This window comes from Chrysemys picta, chromosome 10 (assembly GCF_011386835.1).
Source record: "Chrysemys picta bellii isolate R12L10 chromosome 10, ASM1138683v2, whole genome shotgun sequence".
Classification (NCBI taxonomy): domain Eukaryota; kingdom Metazoa; phylum Chordata; order Testudines; family Emydidae; genus Chrysemys; species Chrysemys picta.
The window spans coordinates 64694260-64707568 of NC_088800.1; the positions used below are offsets into that span (position 1 = coordinate 64694260).

Below are 13309 nucleotides of genomic sequence, written 5' to 3' on the forward strand. Positions count from 1 at the left end.
TTATTTTTAAAACTCTTTATCTCTCCTCTGGTGCCACATAAAAGATTAACACAAAGAACACAGGGAACTAATTGACTATATAAGGAAAGCAGTAAACCTGACTGTATTAGTTGTAAACCTGAAAAAACAAACATTTTTCTCCATATGCCTTCAGTTTTATAGTAATCTTAAATACTTTTTGTTCTAACATTTTCAGACAAGTGTGACTTTTATTTAGGTTGATAGTAATCCTCCAGGAATTCAAAACACACAGAAATGTGCAACTCATGAAATTTTCAATATGAATGTATAAATGATGCTTTTTTCTTTTTACATGTGACATTATCATATTTAGCTTTGTTTTTCTACTTCAGCTTTATGGCAAAATGAAAAATGGATATAAATAATGTATTACAGCATTTTCATCCTTGGCTAAAAGAAGCAAAGAGGATTCTAGAATGGGGATTCAAAAGACTCTGGGATTTGAGATAAGGGATTTGGACAGTGGATATTTGATATATATCATAGGTCAGGACCTTGGGATAATAAGGTGTTTGATTTTTTTGTTTGTTTTAGTGTGGGAGGCTTGAGGGTTACAGGTTCAAAATGTACATAGAAATGTCTAATTGATAAGCAAATTTCAGATACCCACACGTCTGTGCATGTGCACATTTATTCTGTTGTGGGTTCGTTTAGGGTGATTGTTGCCATAAAGAAATGGATAGACTTCCCAATCTCTTAGTTTTTCTAAGATGAAACAACCAGGGTTTTTTTTGTTTGTTTGTTTGTTTTTAAATGGGATCTTAGAACATGAACATTTTTGAAGTATTTTACCTTCTCTGCTGTTATGTGATGGAGATACAGTAATGGTCAGATCAGTACTTTGAAATGCAAAGCTGAAGGGATTTTAAAAAGTTTCTGCCTAATTAGATATTGAGTCATGGTATTTGGAGAGCTCTTTATTTGAATGATTCCTATTCTATTATTTTGGAGTTTACAGCTAGCCAGGGTGCTATAAAATGCATTTGTTTTATTTTGTTTTTGATTTCTTGTTAAATCAACTATCTGAACTTCCTGGCTTTTAAATGTGCTGTAGCTAGTTCTTGATAGCTTACATTAGAGGAGAGGGGGGCCTGTTTTCATGCATCTCTAACGTTTTGATTTTGGTGAATAAATTTTTTGTTTTGTTTGTCAGCTCTGATGAAGTTATACTGATTTCTGTGGAAAGCAGAAATTCAACAACAGTAACAACTGCAAACAATTCAGGTATCCAAAACTAACCTTGGCATGTATACATCCTAATCCAAACAGATTTGATTACTATAATTAAACTACCATAGTAGCCTACAAGTAATGCTTTTACTCTTTTTAATTATATCAAAATATAATTTTCCTTGGTTGCTGTTTAAGAAGAGTAAGAGCAACCCATCAGTTATGATTAAAACTTCCATTTGCTTTACCTGTCTCACTAACCATGCTTGAAAATTTTTCTCACTAACAATTAGCGCTTTTTGAGAGCACTATCCAGTCGAAAAAGAGTTTAACATCTGTGCTGGCCCACTGTCTGTGAGCATTCCTAAATATGTAGTGTAGAGGCTTCTCCCTAATCTTACAGAGGTGTCTTTGGACTTCAGGGGCCCCTCTAGAAGAAATCTTGGCTGTCTGACTTGATTGCCAGACCATTGCATTGGGGCAGAGAGGGTAATATTGGGCATTCTCAGTGAGTCCGTGTGTCATTCACTTACGGCTGATTGCCGCATGTATGCCTACAAGTCTATTTGGTAATTTTCTGGCATTCCACTTATTAGATGGACATTTTTGCATCCTGCATCAACCAGGTTTATTAATTGAAAGTTGAATTTTTTAATCTTTTGTGAAAATTGTTTCAGATATTCAAAAAAAACTAGTTTCTACACAAGCAGAAATTTCCACTAAAGCTCAATCCAAAAACAAGGTAGGTTAAGAGTTTTTCTCATGCTCATCTGCTAAAACTTAAAGTTAAATTTAATTGTTTGTACATAAAATATTGAAACAAAGCCTGTTTTGTTTTTTTTTTCAAATGTGGTGGTGGTGATGGTCGTTACTTCAGGTCATTTACCATTCTGTGCAGATACAGCACATTCTGGTTCCTCTTTGGCACCTTGCAGAAGGAGGGACTGTTGTGCACATTGCTGTTGTCTCATTTTCACATCTTAAAGGTGAACTGCAATGAAAACAATATTGGGTTTGTGCTGCCTTCTTCTTCTCTGTAGTTCTTGTCTACCCGGAAGACTTTAATACCTGGAGAACTGGTGAAATGATGAGATCACAAGAGACAGAAAAGTTCAGCATATGAAAGGGAGAAGGAATTTTTTCTCTGTTCCAAAACTTTGTTTTTTTGTAAACACCTATTCAACTTCAGTGAATAATAGTTTGGGTAAAGGATAACTTTTTAAAAATTCCGCACCGCCATCCCTGAAGTAAGAGCTCACCATTAGCATACTTTGAGATCTCTAAGCAAAATCAGGGAAGACGAGGCTTGACATTATTCATATTTCTAATGTGGAAAAAATAAGCGGAACTTTTTTAGGCCCTCTTCATACATCAGAAGGAAACAAAATAAAGTGCAATTCCAATTAAAATAATTATGTACAAGTCACCTTTTAAAAGCAGAAAGTATTCCCTACATAAAACTGTAGCAGTCGCTTTTAGCATTCTTAAAAAAGATAACCCTTAACATCGACTGGATTATAGAACACACAGAAAATATGTCCCTCATCTCTTTGCTTTCTTCTAAGGACTCTGCATTCACCCCCCCCACACACACACACACACACAAAACTCATCAGATGGAATATCTATTCTTGAAATTCCTAGGAGATCTGCTGTACAAGCGGGCTAAGGAAGGAAAAGATCGGGGAAGCAGACCCTCCTCTCTTCCTGTGTACTTGGCAGAATTAGATGCTGCTTATAATTTTGACAGATAATTGTTTATTTTTAAAGCTTTTTTTTTTATGGAGGGGATTTGACACTTTAATAATAGTAGACACTGGTATTCAAAAAGTTAAAGCTTTACCCCCATTAAAACACAAATTGTCAACATCACGTGTCAACATATACAAAGTAAATATCTTTAAATCAAACTTTACTAAGTTTTCAAGCAGCATTTTTGTTTTCCTGTCTATAAATTTTGATCATCATCAATGGAAATATTTTTTCATCTTTTTGTGTGTACACGATGAAATTGACATTTACCAATAAAAATCTAATCCTTCCAAGCCTATGTAACAAGTATTAAATATTTTAATGTTTGGTTCCCTTTTGATAAGCAAGGTGAAATTCAATCTCACTTTGTCAGGAGGCTGTGTTCCTATGGGACTGGTGACCCAACAAAAGGCCCTCATCTTGCAGGCAAAATTTGGACTAGGAAACCATATTGTTTGCCAAGATAAAGTGGTCTCTAAAGTCTAAAGCACAACAAGAGACCAACAAGAGTGGTCTCTAAAGTCTAAAGCAGACTTGTGAACTTATTCTTCAAAAACTTTAACATAAGGATTTTAGCTCTTACATTACTGATGTATAGTCTCAACCTTAACTTCACCTTAGCCATTTTTTCCTGGAATTTTTTCCTACTCTAATATGGTTGAATCATGTCATTTGTGGTACGCATTAATTGGTCAGTGTAGATTCTGCTGTTGCACACTAAAGCTTTCCTAATGCTCTTTAACATAGTGCCATTTGAAACATGTTAAAGCACACTAGGGAATCTTTAGTGTGCACCAGCAGGTCTATGTGGACCAATTAATGATCAGTACATCTCCTTAGAGTGCATTTCCCCACTGTGTAGAGAAGTACTTTAGGTTGGGTTCATCACTGAAGATTTTCATTTAACATTAACTTTTCAAAATGTAGATTAAATGTTACACCCAGTCTTTCACATAACATAGTTTGAAAATGCTATTCAAAACCACATTTCTTATTTAGTTCAAATCAGAGAATATTTTTATATAAGCCAATTTGTAAATATATTATTTAAGCAGGCTAAGCTTGTGGTTAGACTTTAGCAACAAAACATGTTCAAATTATATCCATTTTTTGTTGTTGATGGTTTGTGTCCAGATTGTTCTAAATCACTTTAATGGTCAGTTTACACACAAAGCTTCCTGACTCTCTCTTCTTCCCCTCCCCCCCCCCCCCCCAAAAAAATAAATAAAAAATAAAAATCCCTGCTTTGGTTAATGAAAAGTGGGACTTGTGGTATCAAAAGTGCAAACACTGGTATATATGGGGCACCTGGTGTTTATTTTTACTACCATGTAGTATAAGCCTGCTCGGGAATATTTAGACAAGATGGTGGTGGAAAAACTGCTCTCTTCCCACTATACTTCTGCTACCAATGGTGGAACTGCACCAGTGGGAACAACTGTGGGAATTAGTGGGGGGGAAGGGAAGATAGTGTATATAAGTGTATATAAGACCTAATTGTTTAAAATCTGTACAAAACCACTATACAAACACTTGTTTAGTTACATTAAATGATTCCTTAAGTTTACAATTGAATTACTATATTTAATAAAATAATAAACAATTCTACATCTTCCCTTAGCAAGAGGGGAAAAAGGCTTTATTTCAGAAAATCCTAGAAATAAGAAGTTTACTGGCAGTCTTGTGCATTGGCAAGCTATCTGAAAACTTATCCTAAAGCATATCTACTTAGAAGGAAACTAGTGAGCCAAGACCTGTATAATTACCATTGAGATGCATTAATGTTTATAAAATCCATCTTTCATAGTTTGTCCTCGTACTGTTGATTGATTGGCTAGGTGATCTACTGTGATCTATCAAGTATATTTTTAATGTCTGAGTTCTTACAGATACTGACACTTATACACTGTACTTATTTCTGTTGTTTTTCACATCTACAAGAAGTTTTATATAAAAATGAGCATTTCTGGTAGTTTAATTTTCAAGTAAGTTTGCATACAGTTCATAAATTTTAACAGAAGTATTTATACACACATTTATAATTAAGCCATTGTAGAAACAATTTAATTGGAATTGCCATTGTTTTTACAGTGCACTGAAGAAAAAACAAAATCTGCAGTGATTGATCTAACAGAAGAAGAAAAGCACAATTTTGATAAAGGTGAAAGAAAAAATAATTTTGTTTATAGAGATGCTGAAAATGAGAACTTAAAATGTAATAGGTGTAAGTATGAATGATTTGATTTAGTATGAATGAATGATAGTAATTTATTTTAAACCTAAGAGAAAATAATCTTGTGGAGTTGTGAGATTGGGACCCATTCCTTAAAAGAAAAAACTTTCTCCTGAAAGGAACTGCTTCTGCATATCTCCACTGTAGTAGAGTACCTTGCACTCCAAGAACAGTTCTAAAGTAGTTGTTTTTTTTTTTTTTTTTTTTTTTTTTAAGGGATGTATGCTTATTGACTCATGGATCCAGTGTCCCAGCTGTAATGATATAAGACCTTGTTACTGCAACTGTTCCTAGTCCCTCTCTTCAATGATGCAAGCAGATGTCAGTCATTAACTGGTGTTTCACTAAGATTGAAGGCTGCATCAGACCAATCTCTTCCCACCTGCCTAACAACTGAAATAGGAGCCAGGAACCCAGAGCCAGTTAGTCACAATACAGCCTGATTTGCCTTCTTAAATATTCCCCCTAATGAGGAGAGACTCCTGTTCCTCATCCATGTGTGGGTGAAGACTTGCTCCCCACCACAGAATGAGCTGGCTACTTGCCTACCACTGCTCCTGCAATGAGAAGACCCCAATTAGGTGCAGAGTGTTTTATGTTTAGGTGAGGAGGAAGTGTGGTAACAAAGGATAAGGGAGAGATAATATGGACTTTCATGGGTCAAATGTTTGGAGAACTCTAGTTGCTGGTAAATAACATTCTTTTGGCTATAAATCATCTATAATTGTCCAGCTTCAGGATTTGAACTCAAGTAGTTTGGTTTCAGTAAAAGTTATTACTTGGCGATATACTGCCTTGGGGTGATTTGTAATCTCATAAATTTTTTGTAAACTAAGCAGTATTTGTTCTAGGTCAAGACCTGGATGGGAGAACTCAGGGTGCTGCAGGAAACAGTATTAGTGGCTGGCTTGGTAGGTTACCTTCTTCCTTTCTGTGTACAAAACTAATGCTCTATCCTGGAGTTAAAAAGCACTGTGCTGTTGTTGATGTTGTGTTTTGTATGAATTTTAAAACTGGATCAGAATCTTTGTAATAATTTAAGATCACATGCCACTTTTTTGCAATAGAATAGCTGTTAGGCAGTATCTTGGAAAAAATTCCAGTTGGAACAAATAAGTTACTACTTCCTAAATTCTTCCTGCAGGTTTCTTTTTTGTTCTTCTTCTAAACTGCCATGTTAGTGTTCCTGTCCTGTTAAAAGGCTCTTGCATCCCACCAAGACAATGTTGCATTTTAGTGGTGGGTATTTGTGTAGTAGTTTGTAAAATATGTGAAACTCAGAAATCATTTTGGAATGGATGAAGATGATGTATTTAATGTAAGATCTTAGTTAGAGATATTCAGCTAAAACTCTGTTAACTGAGTTGGTGGTCTGCATGTAGTGTGAATAGGAAGTAAGAGCATAAGAGTGGCTATACTGGGTGAGAGCAATGGTCCATCTAGCCCACTATCTTGTCTTCCGACAGTGGCCAGTGCCAGATACTTCAGAGGAAATGAACAGAAAAGGTCAATTTATCAAGTGATCTGTCCCTGTCATCCACTCCCAATTTCTAGCAATCAGAGGTTAAGGGATACCCAGAGCATGGGGTTGTATCCATGACCATCTTGGCTAACAGCCATTGATACACCTATCCTCCATTAACTTATCTAATTCTGTTTTGATCAAGATGAAATATCAAGCTGGACAATTAAATGAAATGAAGACTGAACTATCCCCCTTACTCTCACTTAATGATAGCCCATACATGTCCAGCTGAAGCACTTTAATAGTGTGAACAAGTTTGCACTCTACTGCTTGTGTGTTTTGTAGGTAAATGGAGATTTCATTCTCCAGGGTCCTCAGTCTAGAACGGGGGTCGGCAACCTTTCAGAAGTGGTGTGCTGAGTCTTCATTTATTCACTCTAATTTAAGGTTTTGGGTGCCAATAATACATTTTTAACATTTTTAGAAGGTCTGTTTCTATAAGTCTATAATATATAACTAAACTATTGTTGTATGTAAAGGTTTTTAAAATGTTTAAGAAGCTTAATTTAAAATTAAATTAAAATCCAGAGCCCCCCAGACCGGTGGCCAGGACCAAGGCAGCGTGAGTGCCACTGAAAATCCGCTCACGTGCCGCCTTTGGTACGCATGCCATAGGTTGCCTACCCCTGATCTAGAACCTTGCACAATCCTGAGAAATCCTCAGTATGTAAACATAAACCACAAATCTGTGAAATAAGATTCTTAACCCAGTTCACTTCCAATAGTTGGAAAATTACAGTATTTAAAACTTGCATTTTGTTTACAGGTAAGTTAAAAGAAGACCAAAATTCTGTGTCAAACAAAAGTAATTCAAAGAAAGCAAGCCTCAAATCAAATCGCCTTGAGCCACCAGCACAAGCATCACATCAGGTAATTTTTTTTTCTTAAGCTTTTTACAATTTTTATTTTTAAATTTGGAGTGTTTACAAATTCTAACTGACTGGCTCTTCATGAATCTATGATATACAACGTAATGGGAATTAAAACAGACTTTTAAAGGACATTTTCGGTGAAAGACATTATCATTACATTTGTTTTAAACTAGATTCCTTGGCAAAGGTAAGTTTACTCCTTTGAGCCACAAGGAGGTAGTATTGTATTATGAAAAGTAGTAAAGTCTTCAGTGACCATGAAATACTTTTACTGTAATAATGGCTCCTAAAATGGTGGGGATTCTAACAAAAATCTAAATATTAGAAGAAGCAGTATTGAAGCAAGAACATCAATCAGATAGGAATTGCTACATGCTAAAATGAACTTTTTCTAAAAATTATTGTAGAAAATGTTGCAGTGGAAAATCTATCGTGGGGCAAAGACCAGCAAGGAAAATTTCAGTCAAGGGGGGGAGGGAACCATTCTGAAATTGAGTGAGTGAAAAGGGGGTTGAAAATTTCACCCATCGGGGGACCAAGACTTTCTGTATTCAGTCCTACTCCAGTGTCTAAAAATGAGTGCTAGAATGAGGGAGCAGTAATTTAAAGGTCAAGTATCTAAATGTGCATGTTTTATTACTGTTCCACTCATGTGAGTTGCCAGAATGAAGTACTGTTCACAATCGACTGTGCAAATGTTAAAACATGATCATGTGTGGTCTCTGGGGTCCAGGAGTTTGTCTCATATATGGGGTATGTGAATATTCCATTGGGTTCTACTAAGCTGCTTTGGCTTGGCTTAGCCGTGGTGGGGCTCAGATGCCCTACTGGGGTCTGTGATGCTTCTTGTGCTCTGCTCCTCTTTGATTGGGGACCAAAAAACAAACAAACCAAAAAACCAATGGCATCTCTAAAACATCACCCACTCGTGGTACCAAAACGAGAGATCATTCACTGTGGATAGTGCAAATCTGCAGTCTGTACTCCCACCCCATTCTTCTATCTTGCATGCTTTAATTAGCAATGGTATACTTACTTTAAAGTATCATGATTGGGCATGTGAGTTAACATCCCACTGAGATGTATGGGTCACCTCACATTTCTTGGAATTGTTATTCCAGACACAGATAGGTGTCACTGGTTACTTCTCGTTTTCAAGGTTCTCTTCAACCATAACCGCTAACTCGTCTCTTAAATTATATATATGTAATAGCAACTTGGGAGAGGAGCTGGTATACCATACTGCTGCATACTAGCCCAGTTTTGAGCCCTGGGCATGCCACTATAAAGGGTACACCACATAGCACCTTCAGTTTTGTAAAGGCAAGACAGATCAAAATGTCATCAGCAAGGGACATCTGTTTCTTCTTTACCTCCTAATAACATTTGAGCATCTGCCTCCCACCCATCCATCCACTGCGGAGACACAAAACTATCTAAATATCTATAGGGAACCCACACAGCAGCTGGACAAGAAGTATGACAAGTGAGAGGCTGGAGCCTCTCCCTAACTGCAGCATCACATTATGGATGAAAGGAAGCCTGGCTCTGTAGAGTACAGGCTCTTCAGGACGGGTACTGTCTTCTTTTGTGTTTATGCCTAGCATATTCTGCCCATTATCTTAAAACAAATAATATTAGTTCAGTTCTATTGAAGGGTTTGGGGATGGCTTCTGAGCACTGAGACTGAAAATATAACTCTGGATGGAGCGCTCCCTTCTTGGACAGGAGCATCATTTGTTATAGGACAGCGGTGACAGTTGCCTCTTTTCCCCCCCCCCACCCCACCCCCCATAGGTCTATATGCTCGATTATCTCACTCTCTTTTTGTCCCCTTTTTTAGAATATTATATAATAATTGTGATGGGTTCCATCCAGGGTGCCACCTGGAACTGGGATACAGCTTTTTCCCCTGAGTTAAGATTCCCACACACTTTACTGTAACTCACTGGTTTAGATAAAGCAAAAACAACTTTATTAACTACAAAAGAGAGACTTTAAGTGATAGCAAACAGATCAAAGCAGATTACTGAGCAAATAAACAAAAAATACAAACTAAGCTTAATATACTAAATATATTGGACGTGACTAGCAGATTCTCACCCTAAAATGATACAAGTAGGCTGCAGATTCTTACGGGGCAAGCTTCACCTGTTTTACAACTTGGAATCCCCAGGTGTTTCATTCACAGGCTAGAAATCCCTTTAGCCTGGGTCCAGCACTTCCCTCCATTCAGTCTTTGTTCCATGGATGTTTTTAGGAGTCTTCTTGAGTGGGGAGTGAAGAACACCAGATGATGTCACTCCCCACCTTATATAGCTTTCACATATGGCGGGAACCTTTTTGTTCCCAAAGCTTAGTTCCCAGACTAGTCTGTGGAAAAATACTGACATCCCAAGATGGAGTCCAGAGACATGTGGTCTAATCACATGTCATTGTATAGTCACAGCAGCCATTACTTGGAGGCTGTCTGTAGCATTTTCAGGAAAGCTCCCCAGGTGGGAGATAAGCTTCTCCTAAGGCCTATTGTTTTCCTAATGGGCCATTGCCCTGAATAGGTCCTTCCCCACCTACTATCTAGACTGACAGCATCTTGTCTAGTGGATGTTACCCAAGTATAACTACATTTGAAATACAGATACATAGCCAATATTCATAACTTCAGATACAAAAATGATACATGCATACAAATAGGATAATCATATTCAGCAAATCATAACTTTTCCAATGATCCCTCCCATGACTTATTTTGCATAAAATACATCATAATCCTATCATAATATCACTATGAAGAATATGGAGTGCAGTGTCACAATCGTCACATATAGTATTGTATATGCTGACATAGCTTTGCTCCCTTGAATTTTTCTGAAATGATGTCCCTACTTTTGAGAAAGTGACTTGTATGACTTGCAGAGCTTTCCGTTGGGTTAGGGCTGGGAGCCATGGGAGAGTGGTATCTGCAGAAGGTGCCAGCACATGGTGAAGGGGAGACTCCAATCATTTTTCTGTCTTTTTCACCTCAAAGAGATTGTCCAGAATCCTTCTAAGGAAGCACCATGGGGAAGAAAAAAGGGTAATGTGATTCTTGGAAGAGCTTGATGGTAGTAGGGAAGGGATTGACTAATGCCAGGGACATCCGGGTGTGAGAAAAATCTGTTTCTATCCACCCAAGAAATTTTTGCACATCTTGTGCTAAAAGCATAAAACCAAATGTGGTAACAGGATTTTATGATCTATCTTGTGACCTGTCAGGACTATAAATCTTTAATGGAACAGTACAGATGCTTCCAGGAGCAGTGAATTGTTCTCAGCCTAAAATATTTTGTTAATAGATGTACAGAACTGTCTACAATATATCCTCAGGGGTAATTGACTATCAAAAAGAAAAATGTACAGGGAGAAAAGGCAGTTCTATGGTTTGGGATTTTTTTAACTGACTATAGTACTATGAGGAGGGTGGAACCCCTATGTCAGTCCTGCTTTTTATTGTTCTGTTCTTCTGGATGTTCAAAAGGCTATGAAACCAGAATGAATCTTCTAAAATAGCTATGACAGACTCGCTTCACAGCTGCCTTATTGGATTTCTTCTGAGATCGAATTTAAGCAGCAGTTTTTAAAGATCGGTCAATTTAACTTTTCTTTCTTTTTGAAGACCTACATAGAGTGCAAAAAGAACAACAGGAGGACTTGTGGCACCTTAGAGACTAACAAATTTATTAGAGCATAAGCTTTCGTGGACTACAGCCCACTTCTTCGGATGCATATAGAATGGAACATATATTCTATATGCATCCGAAGAAGTGGGCTGTAGTCCACGAAAGCTTATGCTCTAATAAATTTGTTAGTCTCTAAGGTGCCACAAGTCCTCCTGTTCTTCTTTTTGCGGATACAGACTAACACGGCTGCTACTCTGAAACTTTTCATTATACATAGAGTGCAAGCTTTCTGCTCTGATAATTGCCAGTGAGATAGGAACATAATCTCTTTCTTTCAGCGTCTTACATTGTATGATATCTGTACAGAACAATCTGATTGCAGGATGGCTGTCAAAATTCCCTAATAATAATTAAACTTGATCAAGATACCTATAGTATTATTCATATTGGTGAAGTTTACTTTTTTAAAACCTTTCCGTCCTATGGATGTGCTGCTGTCTGGCTGAATCTCTAGGTATTTTTTGGAAATGTTATCAGAGTGCAATAACAGAACACTGATAGATTTGCATCGTCACAATTCAATTAGATATAATGTTGACCTCTACAGCACTCATTTTGGGACAACCAAAAATAATCTTAATACAATGTTTGTTAGTAGTGTCTTCTGCTTTTTGCGGGGGGAGAGTATTGGATTTATGGAAAATAAAATCTGTTAGCAAAACGTAAACGTTTATGTAGCAGCGATAGATAATTTCCTGTGACTGTTCTTGTCTGTTGACCTCTTAGAGACTGTAAAATAGGGCTAGTTTAGAGGGAGTCTTTGGAAGGATTTTTTTTTAAAAGTGGTAAAGTAACATAAATTCAGTAAATAAAGCATTACAGCATGACATACCAGAAAACAAAACAATTTAACAAAATACTGTTGTTTGTTTTGAATTTAGTATTCTTATCCATAGAGTCATTCTAAGAACTACTGAACTAAGAAATACCTAAAATGAGACTAATGCAGCATTCTTTACCACAGTACAAAAACCTTGTTTGGTAAAGCTGATACAATGAACTCCTTAACACTTTTGAAACTGTTTCCTAAAATGGGAACACTTAATCTGAATCAAAAGTTAGCACACTCTGGTTGATTTGTTCATATTACAGAAATATTACAGTAATGCTAAGTTATTCACCCCCTTTTTTTTTAATGCTCCCTAGGTTCTTGAACAGTTTCCACATCCTCCTCCGCTACCAAGGATACCTCCATACCCAGAACTCAAGGATGGATTCAGAGACACTGTGCCACCTCAGAAGCCTGAACTAAAACTGGCTCAGGTGCAAAATCCAAAAGGTATTGCACTCTCATGGACTGTTACAGAGATTGATCCCAAGTGCGCTCCTGTAGAGAGCTATCACTTGTTCATATACCATGAACACTCCAATAACAGTACTGTACCACACTGGAAGAAAATAGGAGAAATAAAGGCTTTGCCCCTACCAATGGCTTGTTCTTTATCACAATTTACAGCCTCCAAGAAGTACTACTTTACTATACAATCAAAAGATGTATGTGGACGTTATGGACCGTTTTGTGATATACAATCAATTACTTTAATTTCTCTGGAAAACTCATAAGCTACCTCAATAACTGTTACACGGTTGTTTCAATTTGAAATATTGTATTTTTACTTGTAAACAATCCAGAGCCAAGGAATTAATTGTACCACAGACTGTATTCACTCAGTTCTGTTTCTTATCTATCATGCCAACTATCAGTTATTTATATTCTGAGCATTGTTCTATACATTTTGTAAGTTGTTTCTAATAACTTGACACTGAGAATTCTGTTTATAAAACTAATTTCAGTTCTGTGTTTAGTTTAGTTATTTTCCTTCTCAATCCTTCCCCTCCCATTCCTTTCATGTAGGATGTACTTGGGACATAAAGGAATAAAAGTTTCTACTTGGTAACTCTGAATTGTGATGACGATCATGAGATTAGAAATCTAATATGTCATGAACTTTTTGTGGTGTTTTGCTCACCCTTTTTGTATTTTTGGGGAAGATAGTGGGTTTTTTGTGTTCCATTT

At 36.8% G+C, this 13309-nt stretch overlaps 1 protein-coding gene across 6 annotated transcripts in view; it reads left to right on the top strand.

Moving 5' to 3' along the window:
- The window catches only part of ATF7IP2 (activating transcription factor 7 interacting protein 2), a 63192-nt gene extending 50103 nt beyond the window's left edge, over nt 1-13089 (top strand). For all 6 annotated transcript variants that reach the window (XM_042861615.2, XM_065558816.1, XM_042861614.2 and 3 more), the window contains 6 exons: nt 1175-1245; nt 1869-1933; nt 5035-5104; nt 6028-6087; nt 7468-7571; nt 12439-13089. In XM_042861615.2, coding sequence (XP_042717549.2) covers nt 1175-1245; nt 1869-1933; nt 5035-5104; nt 6028-6087; nt 7468-7571; nt 12439-12855 — 787 coding nt within the window. In that variant the 3' untranslated portion in view covers nt 12856-13089. The remainder of the gene's footprint in view (nt 1-1174; nt 1246-1868; nt 1934-5034; nt 5105-6027; nt 6088-7467; nt 7572-12438) is intronic.
- The last annotated feature ends 220 nt before the right edge of the window (nt 13090-13309 follow it).